This window comes from Aspergillus foveolatus (genome assembly GCF_047715535.1).
Source record: "Aspergillus foveolatus strain CBS 279.81 unplaced genomic scaffold BDW70scaffold_9, whole genome shotgun sequence".
Lineage (NCBI taxonomy): Eukaryota > Fungi > Ascomycota > Eurotiomycetes > Eurotiales > Aspergillaceae > Aspergillus > Aspergillus foveolatus.
The window spans coordinates 280,851-306,320 of NW_027396073.1; the positions used below are offsets into that span (position 1 = coordinate 280,851).

The window sequence follows — 25,470 nt, forward strand, 5'->3', positions numbered from 1 at the left end:
TATAATTGCTTGAGAAGCGTAGACATTCAACCTCCACCACAGAGGTACCTAGGTACATAATCCTTATTACCCAAGCCAGTATGACTCCATCGTCTATCATGATCACATTAGAAGCGTTATCACTCAAAAGGCTTCAAATCAGCAAATATATCATAAGCATATAAACCAGCTGGTTCGTAAATGTGCATAGGTTAAGTCGAGTGAGCATCTATAAACAAAAGCATGCTAAAAAACGCCCATTGACCCAGGACATCAAATAAGATGGTGACCAAGTAAAAACAGTGAAAGAAGCATCCCAGAATTAAACCAATGGTGCTATGTCAGAGAATATTACCGTATCATCCAGCGTTAAAAAAAAAGGCTCTGCCTCTACCTAAGAGTCCGCATAATTGGACCTACTACCCAAAACGGTTCGTTCAGGTAGATTGTCTGCACCAGACACCGCTCTTTCTCGCGCTCGCCTCGGAAATTCCAGATCAGACTCGTCCCCAATGAATGTCCAATCCTCAATATCGGCAATGTCGTCGTTCGCGTTCTGATCATCCGATGTCTTTGCTGAGGGCGTCGGTGAAAATGGCGTGGCTGAAATACTTGAGCGCTGTCGGGTCAGGGTTGTGGCGTACTCGAGGTCACGATATATAGCCTGAATGGCAGTCGCCACACCGTCCTCCTGCTACAGATTAGGACATGCCTAGCATATTGATTTAGGAGCTTACACTTCGTATCCGCTCCCCAAGTTGTTTCGCCCTCACAATCATACGCTCGTCATGAGTAGCTGTCCAGAGCGCGCGAGAGAACACGCTGACATTTAGCTTCTTCATACATACACCGACACCCAGATCTTCTACCCGGTTGCCGAAGAAGAACTGGTCACCAAAGAAGGGCTTAATAATGGTGGGTACGCCGGCACGAAGGCTTGCACCTGTAGTCCCCGCACCACCGTGATGAGCAGCGGCGTCGATCTGCGAAAAGAGCCAGTCGTGGGGGGCAGATTGAATCTGGTGAATCTCAGGTGGCAGCGGGATTTCTACCTTCGTGCTAGTCGGGTCTCCGAGACGAGCCGACCATCCCTTGGAAAGGATGCAGCGCACATCGGCTTTCTGTACTGACTCGACAACTGTTCGTGTTAGGGCCGACGGGTCAGAAACAACAATCGATCCAAAGCCGATATAAACAATCTTCTTCCCGTCTTGTCGAGCGCGCTGAATGAACTCCGCGAGCTCTCTCGGAGGCGCCCAGTCGGAACTTTCACTCAGAAACCAATACCCGGTTATACGGACCCAATCCGGAAAATCCAACGGTGGAGGCACGACTGAAGGGGAGAAATTGTAGAGGAATGGGACTTTGTTGGGTTGCATTTTGTCGAGGTTGGTGGCCCTAAGCCCTAGCTCTTTCATCCTCCAGCGATTCACTTGGCCAGCAATAGCCCGCCAGAACACATTCTCAAACATCACGTAAGTGATGTAGTTATACGCTCCGCCCAGTCTAGATTCAGGTACCGCAAATGCATGAGGATATGCTCGCGTCCTTGACCAAGGCATCGTGAAACCACGGAAGTATGGAATTCTGAGCGCCTCCGCAATGTGAATACCAGCCATTGCACTTGGGGATTCGATGAGAAGGTCGCTATCCTGGCAAGCTCTCCAAGCAGATGACAGCAAATCATCGATCCAACCTCGAAATTTGGCGGTGGCCTCTTTGAGAAATGAGTAAGTGAACATTCCATTCTCTACACACAGCCGCATGAGTTCAGCCGGATCACCGTCAACGGGAGCAAAATCAATGCCATGCTTCCGGACCCAAGGTTCAAATTCTGCATGAGTCGCGATCTTTGGTTTATGCCCCTCCGCAAGCAGACCTTTGCAAAGGGCAATATACGGTTGTACATCACCGCGCGAACCGATAGTTAGGCACGTAATCTTCAAAGGTTCGGCTGGCTTAAAGTTGACAATCGAAGCACGCGGGTCATCAAATATCGAGTGAAGCTCTGACGACTCGCTGAGCCCGTGGCGAGGATCTTGTTCGGTCGAAGCATTTCGACGGGCTTCCTGTAACATTCGATGTTCTACTTTCGCTGCCTCGGACTCATCAGTCTCCTGTTGCGATAATGAGATCGATTCAGCTAGAAACTTGGCTGACTCAAGTCTCTGGTGTAGGGTAACAGCACAATCGTCGCGAGCGTCTGCCGCGTTGAATTCGAAAAATAATTCCTCGTGCCCTCGAATAACAACAACAAGTCCGTGATATCCGAATTGAAACCCCTTTTCCTTCTCCACGTTCTCAATATCATGCAGCGGCAGTATCATCTTCGTTCGGGTTCCGGGAAGCAGACTACGAAAACAAAGTCTGTTTTGACTGATGTATATCTTACCGTAGAGCGGAAGTGCACGGTGCAGGTATGCAAAGTAGGCCGCCTCAAGCTTCTCCGTTGGTGGCAGAGCAAAGTGAGCCCGAAAGCGTTCCCGGTCTCTCAGGCTTTCCTCTGCGGTTTCAGGGTATAACGCGCGGTCGTCCGGCAAGAGACCATCTGTCTCCCCGTAATGCCTTCTGCCGCCAGCCCACATACCTGACACTTTTTCAATATAGCCCATCGACTCCGTCGCCAGAAGATTACTCATTTCTTTAGACCGACTCTTCAAATACTCTGCGAGACCGGCTGCGCGCTGAAGAGGGTACGTCCCAGCCTTAACAATGTCGTTTAATGCAACAGCAGAGTAAAGTCTGGATGCATCTTTCGAGTCTTGCTCAGAGTCGCTATTTGTATATTGCATCTCACGCCCATCCCGTGCAAGAGAAAGGCCATCGAGGCCGTGCTCTGTTGTAGACCTAGTTATCTCATCTGAGTGGCGGCGGTTCGACCTAGCTGTCCCAGACGTGCGCTCCTGCCAAGTATGTATTGTAGGTGATTGAAAGACGTCACTTCTGTTCAGTATTTGGCTTGCAGACTCCGTTGTGTCTGTTATCGACTGCAACGCCGCTGATGACTCGGTGACCTGATCTATAGAATTGAAAAAAGAGCTTGAAGAATCTTCTTGTCTCCGCGGCGAATTCTCATTGCCCGCACCAGAGCCCAGAACGCTGGTGCTTGCGCTCCGTCGTCTCCGTGTAGAAACCCCTTGAGACTTGCTTCCACTAGTCAAAGACCACCTATTCTGGGACCCACGAGACCTCCTTGGCTGAGCTGTGTGATCCGGTAAAGGTGACAGGCTGGGAGGACTCTTTGTCGGAGTGCCACTTATAAGACCCTTGAGCAGATCAAAGGCTCTGCGGCCGGAATCGAGATCGAAGAAGGTGAAGTAATGCTTTGTGCACAGTTAGCACAATACTTGAGATATTGACCATAGTAACATACCTCATCAATCGCATAAGTCTCTTCACTTTCGACAACGCGTATCTTGAACGTTTGAGCGAATTCAACCATCGGGCTCTCCTCTACATCAAGAATATTCTCGATTGAAAATGACACTTTGATACTTTCGCCCTCGTTATGTGTCCGGAATATAACTTTCTGCAATGACCTGACCCATTCCTTCGCATTTACAGAGCTATCGGCTCTAAAGTAGTATGTTCGATGGTCGGTTGTAACCTGAAAATCCCTTGACCCCCGGGATTTATCCTTGGGTTCGGTTAAAGACGCAGAGATCCCATATCGGAGATCAATTTGACCGCTGGGAAAATAGAGGTTCGACGGATCAGCGTAGTACGAAAGAACATCCTCTTTTAATGAGAACCAATAACGGTTATACTTAGGGTTCTTTCGACCACGCTTGTAGATGTAGCCTGACTTGATAACTCTCGTGGATTGCCTCGGAAGATAGGCGTAAAAACAGATGTGTCCCTCGGTCACGTACATGTACCCCTGCAGGAGCATGCTCTGGAGCAGAGAGCATGCATATTCAACGACAACCTTTTCGGGTGTGGGGAAACGAAACATCTCCATCAGTTGGCGAGAGAGCGGGGACGCCTGGGATTGTTTAGAGACGCGTTGATCTTTCTCTTCTAGTGTTTGCGAGCTTTCCTCTGGATTCTCAGTTTCCAGAAGGGCCCGAGCCTCGACCATGCGGCTGAGTATAGGGGCAGCCCTAGGAGTTGCACTGCGCGGCCTTGGGAGAACCGGGATCATTGATAACCTGTCACTGGTGGAAGGCTCAGGGTCCGGGCTCGCATCCTGTTTCTTATCCTGACTTGCAGATCCCGCCTTGAACGGCCGAAAGAGTTTATGATCCGATATGGATCGCCGGTGACGGCGGCCCCTTTCTCTCGAACTACTTCTCGTTTCAGGCGCTGACGGGACATGAAGAGTTCCATCCGCTCGTGGCGACACAGTAACTTGTTGGTCAGAAGGCTTCTCAGACAGAAACCGTGGTCTTGTTCTCGTCTCTTCCTCACTATCACTAGAATCATCGAAGCGCGCACGGAGATCGGTTCGACTACCCACGGCGGCGATCAAGGACATCACCGACTGTTGCATGTATTGCATGCCATCCCGAGCATCATTGCTACTAGGAGGAGCCGTATAGTCCATCTGAGCATCATCGGCATCCACTTTTAGGCGGTCTGGGAAGGAGCTGGCGAACATGCGTCTTGCGGATATTGACTGCCTGCTTGCGCTGAGTTTCCGCTCCGCTCGCCGCTTCGCATCGTCTATAAATGGCCTCATTTTCCTGTCCGCGATCTGGAGAAAATATAAAAAGAAACGGTCGGGATCGATCTGCAAACTATTGGTGCGCGTGAAATGAGAGCACTGGGCAGTTGACAATCCTCGAACAGTTGTACCGCGGTATAAAAGATGTCGCTGATTACGATAAAGAAGCCGAGATAAAACGGACAAAGTAACTCAGACCAAACTATGTAAACAGACATCTAATTAGTATAATATCATCACGGAATCAACCAGGAGGGAAACAAAATAAAAAAGGGCCCTTTGAAGGGAGAGCTACCCGTTGTCCATTCCATGAACTGATAAGAGCCTCCGTAGAAAGTGTTTCGATGGAACGGGACCTCAGAACCGTCAAAGCAGCACAATCCAGGTTGTCTCTCGGATCATCCTGCGACGAAGACGTTATGGCAGGTTCTCGAGAGCGACAAGCGGTCACGAAGCATGAGTGATGCAAGTGTATCTAGGCAAAGGATGTAGGATGTAGAGTAGTCGGCTGGCGTCACTTGTCAGTACAGTCGGTATCAGCTGGGCCAATAGCATCCGGCCAATCAGCACAGCCGCATGTGATGGGTAAACGAATCTCCAATCAGCAACTTTTTCTCATGCTCTGTCATGGGTTATCTGAGTCACGTAGAGAACGTGGGCAGCATGGATGACCCTATCCGTAGGAAGTCATGAGGAGGTACGGTATTCTGAGTGCCCAAGTTGCTCTGGATTTCGGGACACTTGCAACCCTGAGGCAGTGATCGCAGATCCATGGGGCCACTAACTGATTCAGTTAGGCGATTTGCTGTCCACGGGTCTCCAGGCAACGCTCCTTACTCGAGTCAATCGATTCTGGCCCCTGTCTGGCGCCTGATATCAAGGCCCACTCATCGCCAGTGCGCACGCCAGGGTCAATCTTCACCTCATAGTGCAGAGCGCTTGTGGTACCATGCAGCATACCTACAGAGGGAGCCAGTGTTGCAGATAAAGCAAATATCGTGACGGTGCTGGCCGAACTACAGTTAGACGAGCGGGCCTAGGAGCACGGGTAGATTCGTGTCTACAAGTTTAAGCAGTATATACCTTGATTTCTTGGAGCATGATATTGCATGTCTCAGTAGCCGTTGGTTTTGGCATGATGTGAAAGCCATGGTGGTGGCCTTGTTAATGCCTGATATATGTTTCATAGATCAGAACAGGATCCAGCAGTCGCTCTGACAGTGCGTCTTAAGGTGACGTCTTCAGGTCAGGGTGCGTTTAGGTGCTTGAGTATAGAGGCCATGGCATGTACAAGCCACTGTTATGCACATATTTATTACAAGGCATGATGCATGAGATACTTAAAACAATCTATCGCTAAGCTTTTTGGAATTCCACCAACCTTCAATCAAGCCTTTTCCTTCTTTCGCTTCTTACTATCCCGATCCTTGCTCTTCTTGGACTTTTCTTCCCCGGCTTCGACATCACTAGAATGCTTCTTCGACTTCTTCCGCGGTAAGCCGGCGGCCTGGCTCCCATCGCCCTCTGTTTGCTGATGTTTTCTCTTCCTCTCCTTCTCCTCAAGCCCCTGAGGCACTTTCATTGTATGCTCCTCCCCGTCTGACTCCTCAGAGCTCGAACCCAGCGTCTCCGGTGGCGCGTCACCGCTCCCGACAGGCCGGAAGCGCATCTTTAAATGCTTGGGTTGCTTTCTCGGCGGCTTCTCCATAGCCTTTGCAGATCTGACTGTGGCTTCCTCCAGTTCCGCGCCGCCTGGAAGTTCGACCATTTCCTGGATACGGTACGTAGGGATATTCGTCACTGTGCTGTAGTACGACTGGGTCTTGGCATCATAGAGGAAAAGTGACTGCCCGCTGGCGCCTGCCTGGGCGTGTGTAAGACTATCCGCGGGGATCCCATAGTTAACGCCTCCGTGCTTTAAAATCGGCTCGCCCTTCAAAGCTCCTGCTAACGAGACCTCCTTGACCTTCGAAAGGGGAAGGAATGCAGGTGCAGTAATGTGGAATACTTGTTTTCCGGCTAGGTTTGACAAGGTGGATGTTGTAATGGATGAGGAAGGCTGGTTTTTGGCAGACTTGAAGCCGAAAGGTGGTTTGTATTGCCGCGGTGCGCCGAAAGCCTTTGCTTTTGAGACTCTGGAGACATGTTAACACTGCTAAGCGAAAGAAATCGCACGAGGAAAATGTTCACTTTTGACCTGACTCTCCGTTCTGGCCAGTGGCCTTTTCATCTGAAGACGCGGCGCTTTCGTTATCAGAGCTATCAGACTGTTCCGCCTCTGAACTGGAGCTCGACGACTCTTCGGCTCCGGAATCTGAGGCTGCCGACGAGCTTGATACGCTTTCTGGTCTTGTTTCACGAGCCTTCTTGGGCTCTTTTACTGGCTTGGCCGCCATTGTGCTGAGGCGGATGTATCGAAGGCTGGCAGAAGCGAATAGACGAAGCCGGCTCCGTTCGAGGCTGCTGCGTGATATCCAATGCTGTACAGCTAAGAGGTATGAAGATTGATTCTAGCTGCGCCCGGGAAATTGGTGAGGACCGGCTATTTAGACCTGTGCTTTGTGAGTTCAGGTTGCGACACGCCGAGTCGAAGTTTGAGTGACCGACGGAACTTTTTTTTGCTCCGCAGAGCACGGGCCACAACAGCGGAAACTCCGCAGGAAATTATGTTGCTCGAATTTATCGCAGCCCGCAAACAGTGCCATTCCCTGCAATATTCGAAATCAACTGCTTGTATAATGATGAAGAGGAAAGCCGACAAGCAGTCAACAGCAGCAGGTACGATCTGGGACCCACGACCCTTCAGGGACGCTCAAAAGGCTCACAATGATTTTTTTAGCTCCAGTCAGCGCTTTCGCCGCGCGCAAAGCTCGATTGCAGCAGACGCAGACGCAGACGCAGGTTCAGACAGTCGTCACATCAGAGACTACTACACATTCAGATGTCGCCGCAGAACCGCCGTCTAAAAGACCGCGACGCTCATTGCAAGAATCCCAAGCGCAATCGACCTCGGAGGAAGTTACGAAGCGGACTAGCAAGCGGAGGGCCGCGAAGGCTGAGAAAGTGCAGAGGGTTGATAGCGGGACTATAACTGGGACACGGGAGACTCGCAAGAAAAACCCAGAAATCGAGGTTGAAGATCTTGAGAAAGAACCTTCTTCGAGCGAGGAGTCGGAAGGAGAGGATGCTGTCGAGGAGAATGCGGCTGGTGTGGTGGCTGTTCCTGCAGCTGAGGATGGGTATTGACTCCGTCTATCTCTATATTCAATGGCGTCCTCGGGCTGAGACTGACGGCTATAGCTACGAATCCCCGGCTGACAACACGATGACTGTTGTGTTCCCTCTTTCGAAGAGTCGCCTGAACAAGAACAATATCGTCTACAGCGATGAAGACACCCTATGCGTCCGCATCCAGGAGAAACTGGTTCGTTCATTTTGATCCCATAAACATAGGCTACGCTGATACTTTACAGAGCATCGTACTCATTGGACAGTACGATCTGTGGGTGAAACGGGGCGTTGTGAGCTTGATGGGTGCGAAGTTGCACCCCTCGCCTCGAGTCTACCGTGTCTACGCTCCTTCAACCCACTCGCTTCCTGTGATCAAGTGTGTCACTGGCGTTAACGGGGCGGCAGAGGTTGAGTTCAAGTCATGCCACAGCGGGATCACCCGTTTAAGGGATCTATCCCCTCTATATCAGCGCCTATGGAATAGCGGGAATACGCCGGCGGACAAGCTCAGCCTGAAAGCAGTTGGACAGGACGCAAGGAGAACATTCTCCGTTGTGAGTATGCTCTTAGCCAAGTATCAGACGTCGAGAGTCTAACATATATAGCTCCATACATCCGCAGACGATCCCCTCAAACGCCATCTCCGCCCTCTACACCTCGAAAAGCAATGGAGCGCCGCCATAAAAGTCCTCTCCCAACGAGCTGGCCGTCTCCAAGTCCTGATCTGTGGGCCCAAAGCATCAGGAAAATCAACTTTCGGCCGCTACCTTCTGAACCACCTCCTCAGCCCAGCCCCCCAATCCGAATCGAACTACGCCAACACCGACGGCGTCGCTTTTCTAGACCTCGACCCCGGTCAGCCTGAATTCTTGCCAATGGGTCAAGTCTATCTTGCTCACTTACGCTCCCCGGTTTTTGGCCCGCCATTCACGCATCCTTCCTTGAATAATGAGCGCGAAGGGATAATCATCCGCGCACACCATATCGGTGCGACATCGCCAAAAGAAGATCCCGACCACTACGTTTTAGCCGCCACGAACCTTATGGAGCAGTACCGCACCCTGCTAGCAACATACCCTCAATGCCCCCTTATTATCAACTATCCCGGCTGGATTTTTGGTCTTGGCCTGGAGGTTGCGATGTACCTTATCCAGTCACTGGGGCTATCGGATGTCGTGTATATGAGTGAGAAGGGGCCGGCAGAGGTCGTTGAGCCTCTTAGCCAGGCTGCAAGCCGTGCTAGAGTTCCACTAACCGTTCTCCCGTCCCAACCTACAGAGTTCGTCAGTCGGTCGAGCGCTCAGCTCCGCTCGATGCAGATGCAGTCATATTTCCATATGTCTCAGCCAGCGGGTGCCAATCATCCAATCTGGGTTGAGGATCCTGTCTCCAAGAACCGGCCTTTCCGCGTTCGATATGCGGGCGAGAATCGCGGTGTTCACGGAATAATGACATTAGGCTCGCAGATCATACCTGATCTGCTCTGTGAGAGCTTAGAAGGAGCTCTTGTTGGCGTCGTCGCCATTGAGTCTCCGAGTGCTCTTCCAACTTCATCTTCCAACGTACCACCAGTTCACGAAGAAGCTACCTCCAACGCCGACGACGATGTCGACATGGAGAATGAGACAGAGAACAACCGAAACGCAACGATATCCCACCTAAACACCTTAACAATTTCCACGAAAGAATCCCTACCCTACATAACCAGCGGTCCCGGAACCTCCACACCCCTCCACCCCTCCTCATCCTCAACGCTCGGTCTTGCCCTAATTCGCTCCATCAACCCGGACACCCAGACCCTCGACCTTGTCACCCCCATTCCTTCCACCCGCCTAATCCAAAGCCTCGAACAAGGACACGCCCTCGTCCTCGTCCGCGGGGTACTCGATAACCCGAACTGGGCGGTTGCCGAGGAGTACTACGCGGCTCGGGCGGAGGAACGAAGGGTAAGAAGAAGGATTCGGAGGAGGAAATGGGCCGGGGTGGATGAGCAAGGCGATGAGAGGGCGGAGCAAAGGTTGCTAGGGTTATTGAAGGAGAGAATTCGGCGGGCGAAGGATGTCCCGTTCATGACTGTTGTTGAGGATCATGGAAGGACGAAACAGGAGGAGGCGACGCAGAGGGCGCTGTGGAAGTTGAGGAAGAAGGCCGGGATTGAGAGTGAGGACGAGGTTGGGTATTAACCGTCTCCTGCACCTCTGCGCGCAAATATATAGACAACGGTTTAGCTCTTTGGATATAGAGACGCAAAACGGATTCCCGCACAAACTACGTCCACGAAACGTCTATCTAAACTATAGATTCCAGCTACACTGCTCAGCACCTACCTCGCTGGGGTTCATCGTATACCTGATCGAGTCTTTCTGGTGGACTCTACCCTCACCAGCGAGAGCTGCACTCCAAAAAGCAATACCACAATCAAACAATAAACAAAGGTTCCCTGCCCTGTCTTGAGGCCCAATGCCCAATATCAGTATGATCGGCGCAACAATCAATCATCATCTCTGCAGCTTCCAGCCACAATTCTCGCGGCCTATTTTTACCAGCTGTGATCATTGCCAGCGGTGGTATAGTCCGGTCACGAACTGAATCTTGACGGTCGCTTGCGCGCTTGGGCATGAACCTTTGAAAGCACGTAAGGCATCTCTCTGAGCTCAGGGCTGTCGTCCGTAAGACTGAGCTGATGCTATGCTGGCGATAATGCTGCGTAGTCTCGTTTTCGCATGGGCCTGCCACTCTGCGCGTGCGGCGGGCTCAGTCCTCGCCGTCCAAAGCGGAGGTCAAGGTCGTCATCAACTCCTACCCGGGATGGTAAAAGATGAGGGGCTGGTTCCTGCTCTCTGCAGGTCACAATCAGTCCTCCTGCAAGTGAATCTGAATCAAACCCAATCCGAACGCAGTCCTAGAACCCCAATCCATATGCCAGGACTGGTTAGTGCAAGTGTTGCGCTAAGGCGGGCCTCGAGAAAGCTGACAGTGTTCTCCACCAGCATGCATACAGTTTAGCAATGAAAATGAATAAAATCACTCAAGCGCGCGCATGGGACAGGGCTTAATTGGCTACAGGAAAGCTTTTTACATTGAGAAGGTCTCCACTACTGTCGAAGTCGATCCATCTAGATCCAGTTGATTAGAAAGTCGACGGTGATGGGCGGATCGAGACTCTGTAATTGTAGTATCCAATGTAGCTGGAGTTAGTCCCCGGAAATCGGAGGGGATCGGATTAGGTAATGGGTTAGTAATGGGTTTCTGGTATTGATTGTTGTTGATTGTTGTTGATTAAAGGTGGATGTTCTGTTGCAGCCGCTAGTCAGAGCTCGTTCTGACGACGAGAGTACGAGAATGAAGCTGAGATACGGAGTATATTCGGGTGATCAACCTGGGACACGAGTACAGGCAAATGGGCTGAATGATCGACGAGTGTCTCCCAGGCTGTGTGAGTCCACTAAGGCTCCGAGTTCATACACCGTAGGACCGTCCTCTGTACGAAACTGGTTATTTATTTTGTATATATTTTTATACTCTGTATTATTATCACGGGTTGAACTTTCATGTGGTGAAGCGAACTCAGTGGAGGCCCCACGTGGGGAAGTTCTCAAACCTACTTTGAAGCGGCAGATGTGGATTGGAGGCTTGAAGCGCGATTTTCTTCAGCAGACACCGTAGTCCACATAGAATGGTGTTGCGGTTGGCGATTTGCCGGCAGCAGTGGGGATGGCTGGAACTGTTAACTCATCGTGTGCCCTGTTTCCGCGAGTGTCTCAAACAGTCGATTGATCTGTCAACTTCCGGAGCCGGTGCCACAGTGAAGGATGATGGCGCCAAGACTAGGAACAGGCAGTCTTCCGTAAGACCGCGACGAACTGAGACTGGAGACTGGAGTGCGGTTCGCGTCTCGCAGTGTGCGCCGTACGGAATATTTACCAGAGATAAGAGACGGCTGGCCGGGGTGTACTATCACATTCCAACTGCAGCCAGGCGACGGCCCTGGCGACGACGGTATTGGCAAAAAGACAAGAATGTGGCCGGTCGCATTGACCCGGCATCTGATCCCTGCTGCAATAATCATACGCATGCAGAAGCTTATGCACTTGAATCACACTTTCAGCCTCTGAATGCGATTGTCCCGCCAGTCAGCGAGACCGGACGGCCGACTGATCCAACGATCAGCAGGCCAGAGGTCGCCCCGGAAAGTCGCCCTGAAAGTCGCCCTGGAATGCACCGTAACAATCAAACATCCCGTCGCAGGATTCAAATTAATCAATAATAATCTAACGGCCAAGGATTTTCGGAAGGATGAGAAATCGATGGCGCCTGTTTCGTCCGTCTCACCGGTCGATATCCGGCCATTCCGCCGAGCATGTGAGAGTGAGACTCAGAGACTCAAGACTCAGCCGACTGAGCACTGAGCACTGAGCTCTAGCTCTGGCACTGAGCAAATGAGCAGTAAAGCAATCAGCTTCAGCTGGCGAATTGTTTTGTCCCACACCCATGCGAAAGGAGCCCAAGAAGCAGGGATGATGCCGAGACATGGGCCGGCGAGCGGGAGAATCCATTGCCATCCGGGCTGATGGGATGTCGGTTGTCACTTGTCAGCACCGTTGCTTTTTTTTCTGCCGTTTTCCATTCGCCTCCGTCTGAAGGTCAGCCGAATCCAGCCGTCTCTGTCGATAGTAATGGTGATCATGTGCATCTTGGGCACCGGTGGATCTCAGAGTTCTTCCTTTTGTTCTACAGAGCTTCGATTGCGTAAAGCACACTGAGTGGGCCGCGTCCCGGGGTGCTGGGTTCCGGCTAAACGTATCCATGGAGATTGCCAGGAGATAGCCCTGGAGATAGAGCCTGATAGAGACAAGTGTGATCCTCTGTGATCCTCCATATTTGGATGTCTCGTTTGGACTACTCCAAACCAGTAGTCTGACGCTGATAACCCGACTCGTCTGCTGTAGGCGGACACTCCTCGTTAGAGACTGGCTGAGGAGTATGCGCCGTGCAGCCCTATTGGAAAGCCGGCGCATTAGGCTGAAGGCCGTTTTCTGTCGGGCTCCAGTCCAACCCAAGAGGGATCTGCCGACGAGATCCATCATCATTATCATCATCATTATGATGATAACGATGGACGATAGCTCACACTGGCTTAAACGCCAAACCGCTGGAGTCGTAGAAAAGCATAGTTGGGCGTTGCTCGTCTGCCTGAGCGTCTTTCATGTCCTCACTCAATGACTCGAACGTGAAGCTGAAAGCAATTTCGTCTCTTGTGTCTTGTGCTGTCTTCCGTATCGGTGTTAGTAGTGTCAATGCAATGGGGAGTTCCAGACCGGGTGGAAGCCAATCAGCGCCAGCCAAAGGCCGCCTCCACTACGCCCCTTCCACTGCCCTTCTTCTTTGTAGTCTAGTCTTGGCCTCTTGGTCTCCTGGTCTCTTACCTAGTGCAGAGGATCAATGCCGGATTAATAAAAGAAGATGTATTTTGTCCCTCGTCCTTGATTCTGGTCTCTTCCGTTGTCCCTGTCAAAGGTCGCCCTGACTCGACCACACCCATTTATTATCGAGTACTTCCCAGGTACTGCATACTCGGATCTCAGTCCCCTCTTCTTACTACTTATCCACCCGTACGCCTTACTTCTATCCACCCTAACCTGGATCTTTTATTCCGCTCCCCCGTCTAGTCTGCAGGAGGCTGGCCTTTGCAGCTACAACCGACGCTTGCATCGTCAATTCGCTCTATTCTTCCTCTTCCTCTGAACTTCCAGCGGCTGCTCACTTTTGTTCGCTCTGTTCGCTCCGTTCTCGCCCTGTTCTCGCGCTGTCCTCAACACTGCGTCATTGCCACGTCTTGAACCTTCGCCCAGAACCACTACGAGCCACCGGCGCAACCCAGCTCTCCAACCACGTCTTAGAAAGCATGCATCACGACTATGGTATAACCTTGTTGCTGGACTGTGTTAGACGTTAATCTGCAGTTGATATGGATTTCATTGTGAGTCTCTTCTCTTTTGTTGTTTTGGTTACCCCTCAGTTTGTATTGTTTTCCTGGGTTCGCCATACCGTGATACCATACCCTTGCGTCAACGTTGCGCATTTCTCTGCCGCCCTTTCTGCGGTTTCTGCGGTTTTGCGGGATCCTGCTTTACAGCTGGCTCGGCCATCATGGTCCAGTGATCCCGGTGCAGAGATACAACCCCAGGATGGCTGCGTACCACTGGAGCATGCTCTTGTACTCCCCGAGACCTGCTTTCCAAGACTCCGGGCATGTGTTACGGCTTGATGGACTAACGATGGTCTCTCTACCCATAGCTTTCTTTGACGCATTTCTGCGAGGTACATGGTCCTACGTCGATCATATGCTCGCAGGTCCTCCCTTTCTCCTGCTCGCAATGCTATCCCGAGAACACAACATCCTCCTCTGAAGACACCCCCGCGACATCCCATGACACCGTCTCCTCTCACGGCCTTCGCAGCACGAATGTCAGCGGTAAACAATCGTCGTCCGTAAAATCGCCAGCGAAGCAAGTCGACAATGCCGACACCCCGCACAGGATCGAAGACTACCCTTGCTTTGTGAAGAGTCCGTCGAATGCAACTGAGACTCAGAAACTCAACATCTTAGGCGGCGCAGACGGTGACACCTGCGCAAGCTGTAGCTTGACCTTGCCCGAGGATGTAAGCAAACAGCTACCTCCTGGGGCACCGGGGACCGCGCGCGGCGACGGGAAAGGCAAAAATGGCAGTCCTGTCCTGCGCTCCAGGGAGGTTGTCTACTCGTGCGGCACCAATCATTCCGATTTGGACGACAGTGCGCACGAGGCTCACATACATGGTTCTCTCCCCGACTCTCTTCACTCATCGTCTGTGGCTTCGGATGTTTCCTGCCACAACCACATCCTCACCTACCTCTCTCTCAGGGGTCCACCAAATCCCGCCGACTATGCCCTTCTCCGGCGCTCCTCCATCAGAACCCTTAGCTGTGAGCTTCTCCCGCGCGGGCTTTCCTCTGGGCCCTTGTGCTTTGGTGACTCCAATGCGGGTTACACAATCGCCTACATCTTTCGACTCCCCGATCCAATGGCACGCGGCAAACGACGCAGCTATGCGCTCGTGGCCCTAGCCGGCAAGGATGCGCGCAGAGCGTTCCGTGCTTGCCCAATAATCTGGCGCGCTTTCGATCGCATCGCTACCTCAATTTACAATGCCGCAGAGAAATTTCAAGAGGACGAGAAGCGGCGGGATGAGCAGAACAACGTGGCTAACCGGCCTGGTAACCGGCAGTACACCCCTGTCTCGTCATTCCTCACCGGACGCGCCGTCGATCAGGATGGGCAGCTACGCCGCCCTGGCCAGGTCAGAGCCAGAAACCTGACGGAAATCGTGGGCAATACATATCTCTTTGCAGAAATTCATGGAAGCTTCGTGGCTCTGCTGCAGCAACTTGGTTCCATGTTCGGAGCTCCACCAGTTTCTGAGGAACGCTTCATCTGTAGCACAGTTAACGAAGAGGAAGATATGGACCGTCGTCACTCTGTATCATCGACGTCCGTTGGAAAGCAAAAAGAGAGCACGCAGAAACGCGATGGTGGCGATCTCGGTCTGTCGAAACTAGAAATATCATCCGGCCCGAGGCCCATTCCCATCGCACCACGACGGTCTGTCATTGCCTAACGAGCTTTTGTCGAATCTACGATACGGCCTACCACAACCCCCAATAACCGCGACCTGAACTATCGCGAGTTTACGACTCATTTCATCTCATTATACGCAATCTTGTACTTTCAGCACTCTTGGAGGATATTTGCGCGTTTATTCTGTTTCCCCGCTGTTACGCATGATATCAACATAGACTACGGCGTCTCTCAAGATCTGGAACGGAGTTCGGATGTATTATAGCAAGCGCTTTTCCGGTTTCTTCTATTTCTTTACTTTTTCGCATCTGAGTGGACAAGCGCTGGGACTGCATCTCCTTAGTCTTGTTTGCTATCCTATGACAGGAGACCTGACCTTACTTCTTTTTAATGACTTTCGAGGACGAGCATAACAGCTAAAGATGGGTCGCCTCCCATTTGACTCCTGTCAATGTCGTTACGACGCGATGAAAACCGCGCTAATTGCGACGCTTTATCTTGTTCAAAGGCTATCTTGTTCTGTTCATGTCTTTGTATGGATACGTGTATTTCTAGGGATACCCAGGGTTCCATTCATGTTTACCTACGGGTTTTTGCGGTTTTCATGCTTTTATCAGTTGCTTCGACTCCTCAAATGCTTACCTCACCTGTGGTTTTGTAACTTCGTCACCGGAATCACAAGCTCGATAAGTATAGTTTTGCCGTACAACATTTTTCTAGGACTAGGTATATAGAATGCATATCTAGACTCCTCCGTCTATACTCTAGTCTATGATAACGTCCCAGCTTACGGATAACATAACACTAGAATACATAATAAACCCATGTGCCAGATTATGTATAGAATAGTGATGGAACCAGCTTTGGAACTTCATACCGAGCGAACCTGTACCATTGGAGCCTCGACGCTCAGCTATAGTCGAGGGTCCTTGGTCTAGTTCTATAGCCTAATCGATAGCCCAAAGCTTATCTTGCATATAATAGCCCAGCCCAGCCCTAAGTCCCCTTGCTAAAGTGAGGATCCACGAATGGGTACCTTGGCGCCTCCTTTATCAGCCGGTGTGGATGATAAGGTTAGTTGAGTACGTTCGGAGCTCCACTGAACAGATAACCTTGTCTGCTCAGCTGCTAAACTTGAATTGGACAATCTTACAAAGCCTTTACGAGTAGCTAGGTATACGTGGTATCTCCATGTGACATTGAAAGTTTTGAATCTTGAATCGCAGAAGCCAAATCATATCATGAACGCCAACAGTCAGAAGCTATGTAGTATATACCGAGAGGCGAAAAATCAATAAGTTCTCCAAGAAAGTCATCATACCATTCCCAATACCTGCTACCGAAGATTGACACGCAAAGAAAAGAGATAAAAAGCATGACTCTAACCAAACCAAGAAGCACCGTCCGTACCCGTCCGTGACATAGTATAGGGAGGATAAAAAGATGCAGCATCTACAAATCATTGACGATTACCGGCCCGTGATGTAGTCTTTGTTTTCGATTGTCACGCTCTTGGTCATGTGGTTGACCTTGTAGACACCAACGAGGCGAGATGCGAGTTCGAACTAAGTGCACCAAGTCAACAAAGGCCGTGGACAGGCGGTAATGGCTTGGCTGGGACTCACCATGTTGTTTCGCAGCGAAATAACCACGAACTGCGCATTCTTAGTTCTCTCCTTGATGTAGGACGCCACAATAGAAACCTGATGTGGAAGTCAGTCGAGACCAGGAAAGACAACTATCGAAGAACTCACGTTCCGGAAATCTAGCGCAGCATCGATCTCGTCCATGACGTACAGCGGCGTGGGCTTGTAGTGATGTAAAGCAAAGACCAGTGCCAGACTGGAGAGTGTCTTCTCACCACCAGACAGGTTACCAATGTTCTTCCAGCTCTTCTTGGGTGGCATAACTGAGAACAAGATACCCTCTGAGAACGGGTCAAGAGAGTCCACTAGCTCTAGTTCGGCATTTCCTCCCATGGTGATCATCTGATACATCTCCTTCAGGCGAAGAGAGATGATACCAAAGCCTTCCATGAAGCCGTTCAAACGAGCAGAGCGCAAGCCGTCGAGACGAGATTTGGCACTATCCCGAGCAGCGAGAGCAGTTGCAAGGTCCGCTGAACGCGACTCGTGCTCGGCTGCACGGCGACGGTATTCCTCGATCACCGACAGGTCTATTGACGAGTTCTGCGTCTTCTCTTCCAGAGCAGCAATGGCTGCTTTCAATGAGTCCTTGTTCATCTCAGATAACTCATCCTTGGTGAAGGTCTGGAATTCGCTAGGCTGTTGGTCTTCACCCAAATCGCTGATATTCTGCAAAGTCAGCTTGCTCAGCTTCTCCTGCCAGTAACGGCTACGTTTTTCGTTCTCCGCCAGGGCTTTCTGGTTCTCCTCGAGCTTGTTGCGCATCTCGATCTCCGTGGCCCGAGATTCATTTAACTCTGCTACTTTTTCATCCAATTCTGCCTTCATGGTCTTGAGCTCGGCTTTCTTAGATTCCAGGGCCTAGCAGTTGTTAGCTTCCATCCCGCAGCTGGCTGGTTTGGCCGTACTCACGTCTTGTGCTTCGTCCACCTTCTCCTTCCATCCAGACGCATCGTTGGCTTGGTTGGCAACATCCTCGTTCAACTTCTGAAGCTCCTCAGCGACATTGGCAAGTTCCTTCTCCGCTTCCGCACGGGCATTTTCGTGCTTTTTGATAAGCTTCTCGTTCTTAGATTTCGCAACCTCGGCGTTGGAGATTTCTTCGGAGAGAAGACTAATCTGCTCTTTGAGTCCGTCGACCTTGGCTTTCTGGCTTCGTAATCTAACGCCACCGACCTCCATAATCTTGTTCTGAAGCGCCTGGATTTCTTTCTCGATTCCACCTTTCTGTGAACGGAGATCCTCAATTTGCTCTTCGAGGCCAGCGATTTGTTCTTCAAGGACCTTTACTCGACTCGCGTCCGTCTTTGAGGGCTTGTGTGCTGCACTCAGCTCTTGGACACGTCGCTCAGCATCAGCAAGGCTGCGCTTGGCGCTATCGATCTCAATCATGATCTTCTGGATTTTGGTCTCTGCTCGAGGAATCTCTTCCGTTTTCTCTCGCAAGGCTGACTCCACTCGTCTCTGCTTCTCCTGGAAATGCTGGTACTTCCTCTCCATCTCTTCAAGGTCACTTTCCATTTGGACTAATTGCTCTTTGGTGATATCGCCGACCTGTTTGGATGACATCGCGCCACGGGCAACTCGAGTACCGCCACCACTCATTGTACCGGAAGTATCAATGAGCTGACCATCGAGGGTGACAACTCTCCACCGCCTAGCGCCGTAAGCAATTCGGTTGGCCTGATCAAGATCTTTTGCAACAAGAGTATTCTGCATCACACTATAGAATGCCGGAGCAAATTTCGGATCCTTCGGCTTCACCAAGTCGAACAATCGGGGAACGTTGTCGGGAGTGAGGATCTTGTTCAGATCGCGTTTGGGGAGACGATCTAGAAGGATGAAATTGGCACGCCCAAGATTGTTCTTTCGTAGGTAGTCAATACATTGCTGTCCGACCTCGACTGTGTCAACGACCATATTTTCGAGCGCAGGGCAAGCTGTAGAAATGGCCACGTCGTATTTCTCATCGATTGTACCAAGATTCCCTAGTCGACCATGGAACCCTTCAATGCGGCCAGATTCTTTGAGGCGCATGAGACCAGTCAGCACGCTTCCCCGGTTTTGCGTACTCGCGACAGTTGCCCTAGCCTCTTCGGCCTTCTGCCGAGCATTGGAGACATGCGCGCGGACGTCAGGTTCTTTCATGCTATATTTCTTCAGGTCGTGCTGAAGCTGTTCAACCTCATCCTCGAGAGTGGACCGTTGGGCCTTGCATTCCTGTAGATCTTCCTCTTTCCGCGCAATGGTTTCTTCTATCGATGTGATCTTTGATTGCGCTTCCTCGAGTAAGACAGCCCCGGCGTTGCTCTTCTCTTTGAGGATATCCAGCTCACTCTGAGCCACAGCCAGTTCAGATTGCTTCTTGTTGATCTTCTCGTCCCATGGCTCCAAAGACTTCTGTTTAGCAGCAATCTGGTCGGAGAGCCCTTGAGTCTTTCCTTTCAGGCTTTCTCGAATATTTGTAAGCTCTTGTTCCTCATGCTCGACTTCATTCTCGTAATCCGCGGTTTCCTTGCTCTTATTCTCAATAGCCTCGCTGTGTCTCTTTACCAAACTTTGGCACTCCGACGCCGCGAGGCGAGCGCTAGTCATGGCTTTCTCGAGCTTCTTCTGCTTTCCAACTAGGAATTTCTTTTTCTCCTCAAATTTGACCGATTCTTTGTCGTACTTTGCCATCCCCTTTGCTAGGTCTTGCGTCTCCTTTTCCATGCGTTCGTACTCTTTCATAGCACGCTTGTATGCTTTCTCGAGCTCCTTGATTCCTGATTCATTGCCTTCATGCTTCTCAAGCTCGAGGTTCAAGAGCTCTTGCATCTGGAGAATCGCCTCCTCTGTAACCCGGAGGTTATCGGCACACTCATCGATGTAGATCTGATACAGCGCCGACTGCTTTTGGGCCAACTCATTCTCATCACGAAGGTAGGCCAGGGCTTTATCCTTCTTGTCGACAAGGGCGTTCTTCTCCTTCTCAACATGTTGCACACGATTATTCTTTTCCACACATACGTCATTAAGAGCCTCGAGTTCAGTCGCCGCCTCTTCAATAGGTTGTTTGTATTTCGACGTGCCAATAATATCTTCGAGATACTCCAAAAGCCCGTCTTCATGTTCATTTGCGGCCTTGGGCTTCATCTGAGCAATAGACTCGACTTCACCCTGCAGGATCAAAAAACGCTTATGATCGAGATCAATGCCGCGATCGCGAAGCAGCGTCGTGACTGCCGTGAAGTTCGTCTCCTTGCCATTCATATAATATTTGCTGGTGTTGTTTTTAAACGCCTTGCGAGAGATGATCAGTTGGGAATCTGGGACTACTTCATGCTCCCCACCGGGGAGGTCAATAATTTCTTGGAAATAAACTTCCACTTCGCAGAACGGCAGGTTTGGGTGGTTGGCAGAATTATGGATCAATGCAGAGATCTTGCCTTGTCGCATTTTGCTGGCTCGGAATCCGAACACGAATAATAACGCGTCGATGACGTTCGACTTTCCCGATCCATTCGGTCCAACGACGGAGGAGAAAGAAGCGTGAAATGGCCCTACTACCTGTTTCCCTGCGTAACTTTTGAAGTTATTTAGAACTAACGTGGTAATCATAAGACGGCTTTTAGGACCTTGGGGTTCCTCCGGCTTAGGAGGACCGAGTGTCCGTGACTTTAACATGATATCCATTGGCTTCTCGAGGATGGTCGTGTTCGGTTTGACGATGGAGAACTGCGATTTTGCATCCTCAGCAGGTTTCGCGGGCGTCTGATTCACCGCGGAATCCGTAATATCGGCGAGCGGGGGTACATTATCTCGCTGGGGAAGCGGCTGAGGTTCGGGTGAAAGCGAGGGCTCTGGAGTTGGGAGTGAGGACTTTTCCGGGTTGGGTGTGGAGGAAACACGACTCTTGCGGGCCATACTTTTTCTTTTCATTGTCGCAGTACGTGAAGGCGATTCAGGCTCTTCATGCCCCATGCTCTTTCGCTTTACAGCCGTATTCGGGGAGGTTGACTCGCTTTCGTCTTGCGCACTGGCTATCGACTCGTCCTCTTCGCTCGGATCCGCAACTGAAGATGTGTCTGTCGGCTCCGCCGTCCTTGACCTTCGCGATCTCCGGGGAGCTTGCGCTTTGGGCGTCTCGGATGTCATACGTCTGCGCGAGGCTCTTGCAGGCGCCTTCTTTTGTGGAACAGGGGTGAACTCTTCTTCGCCATCGTCGTCTCCGTCGGGATAGGAAGGGGTGGGGGTGACGTTTCCAGGATCCTCCGACTCGGAAGTTTCTTCGACATAACTCTTCCGCGCTGCGGCGGAGCGCCGAGACGGCCTGCCCCTTGCAATAGACGTCATTAGAATGGTAAACTATAATATGATAGAAGGTATCGCATCAAGCCGGATGAGGCGTTGCAAGCCGGTCGTGATGTCGGATGGACAAGAAAGCAAAGGGGAAAGTGGGCGGTAACTGTTTACATGCGGTCCCAAATAGGAAAAGTGTTGTTTTCTCAAGGGGGGCCAAGATTACGTGATACACCGCCTCCCGCAACCGACCGAACTATCAGCTGTTATCGCAAAAGATCGATGAGCATCAACAGCTACAGAACCCGAGTTGTGTTCACAATGGCCTCTTGGGGGGAATTTGACGCGATTTTCTACTTCAATAAAAACTTCACATATGATGGCAAGGTTATTGAACAGATTCTCTCCAACCGCCGTGCGCTAGACAACCGACTCTTTGCCGACAGGTTACTCGAGCTGCTCGGTGTTCAAGCAGGTACTCTCTTGTCTGTTGGTTTTCTGCATGGTTCAATGCTAAGATCTGAAACTTTCAGTTACCAAGCTGTATCCCCCAATTTCAAATTCTGACCTTCGTACCCTCATCCGCCACATTGTATCCTCTGAGCTCGATACCCACCAGAAACAAAGCTTAATTTACTACATCCTAAAGGACTGCCGAGCTCCTAGTGATGCCGCTGCTCAATTTGCACGACGATGCCATCTACCAGAAAAGTACAGGTTGTTTATAGAGGGACTTTGGAACCTTGACCGACTGGAATTCAAGGTATTCATTTTTTTTTTTTCAGGACTGCCGTTTGTCAGACAGCAGGATGCTAATGAAGGCATAGCGCGCAATTGAGTATCTCAGCGAACCTTCCATTATCCCAACATTTCCCGACGAGATTCTTTACGCCCTTACTCTTTCGCATCTTCCCAGACATGACGACAGCCTCGTCATGGCCTACTATCTCACAGTCAACCCCCCTCTAACCTCGGAGAAAGCTCAAAGAGCGTTTATGGAAACACTGTGTCGTGCTAGCATTACAGAGGCTTTCTATTTCACTCGAAAACATCATGAGGCCCTCCGTCAAACGTATCTTACACAGCTCATTGAGTTCGTCCATAGAACAGACGCTGGCCAGATGAGAAGCAGACGCGCTATGGAATTGATCGGTCTCCCGTTTGATGACCAAGAGGAGCAGTGGTTTGAGGATGCTTTACTTCGTGGAAGCGCAAAAACACTGCATGGTGCGAAGGACACGGTAATGGCGCGGCGCCTCGCTACTGGGAAAGTAGCAGGGCTGTCTGCAGAGCTGGAATCTTTGGACGGAAAAAAGATAGATGGCTTGAATTGGGACTTACTCAAGCAAAGCATGAAACCTCCACTAAATTCAGCCGACAGAGGCCAATCCCATTGATAAAAGAAAATGAACAGTGAATGGTAATGATAGTGTTATTTGAAGCGGGCGTTGGCTGGGGTTTTGCATTATCTTCTCGTGGACCATGTAATAGAAGGCGCAAGGTGGTTTGAAATGTTACAGCTGTCAATTCTTGAGAGCAAGCAATTTCCCCATCTTTTGGGCCTCCTTCACCAGTTTGCTTGAGCAAGAGGTATCAGTGACTGGAGGGCATGGGTTTGTTTGTATTAAAATGAATCGTGATAGTCTACAGAATAAATCGTATTGAAATTACAGGTATTTTACAATTGGCTCCAGCATTGCGCGCCCATGTGACGTATGTTACCGTCACATAAACCTATGAGCTCTTCAACATCGGAGGACTTTAATCAAGCCTCATTTCGAGAGGATCGCTGAGACGTTGACACTCACAAATATTTAACGCTCTGGAGGCCATTGAAATTATTGGATTTAGTCTTTTTGAGATCTTGAAGGGCCACAGACTCCAAAGTGAACTCTGAAGGAAATCTTCCGCGCAGTGTAGCTTTGCGGCAGGTCGAGTGAATATGGTTGTCTGCACATTTTTCCAACAAGGTCGATGCAAATTTGGAGGTAAGAGCTCTTAAATCCTTACTAATTGCATAGATTTTTGACTGATTATTCCAGACCGTTGCAAGAATGAGCACCCTCGTTCACAACAGACATTCACTGGAGGCAACCGGTTTGGCGCGCTATCAGCAGGCGGCGGCTTCAACAGTATGCTCAATTCCCCCAGAGCACTTGGTTTCTTGAGTTTCCCCACATAGTCTGAGCATTGTTGTCCTGAAGTGGAGCAGTTTCAATCCTGTTGAAGGCTTCGCTATGCTCCTACGTTCTATCACAGCCTCGGCATATGCTTAGAATAATAAGCGTTTCTGCTATGCCGTCCACTGTTACTGATACTTTCTAAAGGTCGTGGCTTTTCAGGGCAGAGTCAGCAATCAAAACAAGAACCAGTCAAGTATGTACTATGTATCAACTATATCATTCTGTGGGAGCTAAAGCATTACAGCTACGGCATAACCACGGCCGATATCAAGGCCGATTTGACTGCTGGTGAGGGAAGACCAATTTGGGTCTTCTCTTGTTATGGACCTGGAAAAAATGCCCCAAGACAACTATTTGGAGGCCCGCAAAGAGAGCAGAGCTTTGAAGAACTCCGATTGCGGCACTACGAAGCTGCTGCTGCAGGGAACCCAGGCCCAGCAATACAAGAGGCTGAAAATATGTATAATGAGGCCGTGAACCAGATGGAAGTTATCTTGAAGAACCTGAACGCAGCCTTGAAATACGTGGTCGACGGAGCCAACGAACATCCAAATAGGATCGATATCACCAAGGGCGACACAGGGCCCGGCGCGGCCCAGACATCAGCATTTGGACAATCTTCAGCACCTGCATTTCAGGGCCCCGGTTTCAGTCAACAAGCACCCAGTCGGCCCGCGTTCGGCCAGCCATCCTTTGGTCAGCCGTCTCTAGGACAGCCTTCTGGTTTCGGCCAACCGTCCTTCGGACAGCCTTCTGGCTTCGGCCAACCAAGCGCTCTAGGCGCATCGTCTGGGTCTGGTAAGCCGGCATTTGGTCAGACCAGCCAACCCAGCTTTGGCAAGCCGAGTCTGGGCCAATCCGGTTTCGGTCAGCCATCGACGTTGGGAGGCTCTGGATTTGGCCAAGCCTCTGGTACTGCATCGCCGTTCTCCCAGATCTCGGCTGCACCTGCCAGCGGCTTCGGCAATGCATCCCCATTTGCACAAGCAGGTTCTAGCTTCGCCAATTCATCAACCACCCCAGCGACGACAGGTGGCTTTGGCGCGCCTTCACAGCCAATTAATACCTTCAGTCAGCCCTCGGCACCCTTTGGCCAACCTGTCCAACCGGCAAATTCCTCCCCGTTCGGTGCAACAACCCAGCAGCCAGCGGCGGCACCATCAGCCTTCGGACAGCCCGCTGGTGGTGCAATCCAAATCTCTCAGCCTGCGTCTTCCGGGCCGGTAGGCGCTGGGCCGCCTCCGTTTATAAGAATTGAGAACCCTACCGAACTCGCCCCCATTCCACCTTTGAGCGGCCCAACAACACACAACCCTATGACAAAGAAGCTACAAACATGGAAGGGGCAACCTGTGCAGTATATCGACGATGTACCTTGCTATTTGCATCCGCAAGACCGCAAGACGTATGTTCGGATTTTCTTCCCTGATGGTCCGCCGGATCATGCCAGTCTACGGGATGCACAGGCCGAACCGGATCAGTATACCCCAGAGGTTACGGAGCAGTATGAATTCTTCATCAAGAACGGGTATTTCAAGGATGGGCTTATCCCAAAAGTGCCTCCTAGGACGGAATGGGTTAGTTTTGACTTCTAGAACTGAAAATCAAGGCATTAACCTCGGGTTGCACTATATTCTTTTATCTTTCTTACTATTGGCCGAGGGTGCACTGGCTTTGTAGGATACCAGATAAAATGCGGTCCAAGTGATCTACTCTTCTATAACAGGCTTTACAATATTAAAGTCACAATACGAAAGCAATAGGAGTTATATAGAGTATACGCTTTGCAACTCTTCCATTTTTATGACTGTTTTTAACGGGTATCGAAGCCGACCCAGCGTTGCTAGATCTCCTGCAAGCCCATC

General features: G+C 50.7%; 8 protein-coding genes across 8 annotated transcripts; 5 read left to right on the forward strand and 3 right to left on the reverse strand.

Moving 5' to 3' along the window:
• Window positions 1-30: 30 nt before the first annotated feature.
• Window positions 31-5,319, reverse strand: atg26 (UDP-glucose:sterol glycosyltransferase). The gene is made up of 4 exons (XM_073735870.1): window positions 4,941-5,319; window positions 3,353-4,847; window positions 717-3,302; window positions 31-670 (listed from the first exon to the last, which is right to left on the reverse strand). Exons 2-4 carry the CDS (start codon window positions 4,658-4,660, stop codon window positions 374-376), a joined length of 4,191 nt encoding a protein of 1,396 aa, XP_073598676.1. The 5' UTR covers window positions 4,661-4,847; window positions 4,941-5,319; the 3' UTR covers window positions 31-373.
• A 707-nt stretch (window positions 5,320-6,026) lies between these two features.
• Window positions 6,027-7,216, reverse strand: BDW70DRAFT_130765 (DNA-directed RNA polymerase I subunit RPA34). The gene is made up of 2 exons (XM_073735871.1): window positions 6,836-7,216; window positions 6,027-6,780 (listed from the first exon to the last, which is right to left on the reverse strand). The coding sequence occupies exons 1-2, from the start codon at window positions 7,039-7,041 to the stop codon at window positions 6,033-6,035; spliced, it is 954 nt and encodes a 317-aa protein (XP_073598677.1). The 5' UTR covers window positions 7,042-7,216; the 3' UTR covers window positions 6,027-6,032.
• A 170-nt stretch (window positions 7,217-7,386) lies between these two features.
• On the forward strand, window positions 7,387-10,120 carry grc3 (putative RNA processing protein Grc3; the record flags this gene model as incomplete). The annotated part of the gene is made up of 5 exons (XM_073743359.1): window positions 7,387-7,423; window positions 7,515-7,884; window positions 7,946-8,069; window positions 8,119-8,430; window positions 8,482-10,120. The coding sequence occupies 5 exons, from the start codon at window positions 7,387-7,389 to the stop codon at window positions 10,057-10,059; spliced, it is 2,421 nt and encodes an 806-aa protein (XP_073598678.1). The 3' UTR covers window positions 10,060-10,120.
• A 1,097-nt stretch (window positions 10,121-11,217) lies between these two features.
• BDW70DRAFT_121754 (uncharacterized protein) lies at window positions 11,218-12,174 on the forward strand. The gene has a single exon (XM_073734784.1). The coding sequence runs from the start codon at window positions 11,553-11,555 to the stop codon at window positions 12,141-12,143; it is 591 nt and encodes a 196-aa protein (XP_073598679.1). The 5' UTR covers window positions 11,218-11,552; the 3' UTR covers window positions 12,144-12,174.
• A 1,160-nt stretch (window positions 12,175-13,334) lies between these two features.
• Window positions 13,335-15,902, forward strand: BDW70DRAFT_130771 (folliculin domain-containing protein). The gene is made up of 2 exons (XM_073735872.1): window positions 13,335-13,856; window positions 14,174-15,902. Exons 1-2 carry the CDS (start codon window positions 13,845-13,847, stop codon window positions 15,533-15,535), a joined length of 1,374 nt encoding a protein of 457 aa, XP_073598680.1. The 5' UTR covers window positions 13,335-13,844; the 3' UTR covers window positions 15,536-15,902.
• BDW70DRAFT_121764 (uncharacterized protein) lies at window positions 15,727-16,267 on the forward strand. The gene has a single exon (XM_073734785.1). It carries the CDS (start codon window positions 15,918-15,920, stop codon window positions 16,227-16,229), a length of 312 nt encoding a protein of 103 aa, XP_073598681.1. The 5' UTR covers window positions 15,727-15,917; the 3' UTR covers window positions 16,230-16,267.
• Window positions 16,268-17,924: 1,657 nt separating this feature from the next.
• smc4 (condensin subunit SMC4) lies at window positions 17,925-21,596 on the reverse strand. The gene has a single exon (XM_073734786.1). The coding sequence runs from the start codon at window positions 21,474-21,476 to the stop codon at window positions 18,003-18,005; it is 3,474 nt and encodes a 1,157-aa protein (XP_073598682.1). The 5' UTR covers window positions 21,477-21,596; the 3' UTR covers window positions 17,925-18,002.
• Window positions 21,597-21,743: 147 nt separating this feature from the next.
• BDW70DRAFT_148264 (nuclear pore complex assembly-domain-containing protein) lies at window positions 21,744-25,200 on the forward strand (the record flags this gene model as incomplete). The annotated part of the gene is made up of 8 exons (XM_073738843.1): window positions 21,744-21,897; window positions 21,956-22,185; window positions 22,250-22,704; window positions 23,343-23,410; window positions 23,465-23,554; window positions 23,750-23,798; window positions 23,850-25,133; window positions 25,173-25,200. 8 exons carry the CDS (start codon window positions 21,744-21,746, stop codon window positions 25,198-25,200), a joined length of 2,358 nt encoding a protein of 785 aa, XP_073598683.1.
• Window positions 25,201-25,470: the final 270 nt, after the last annotated feature.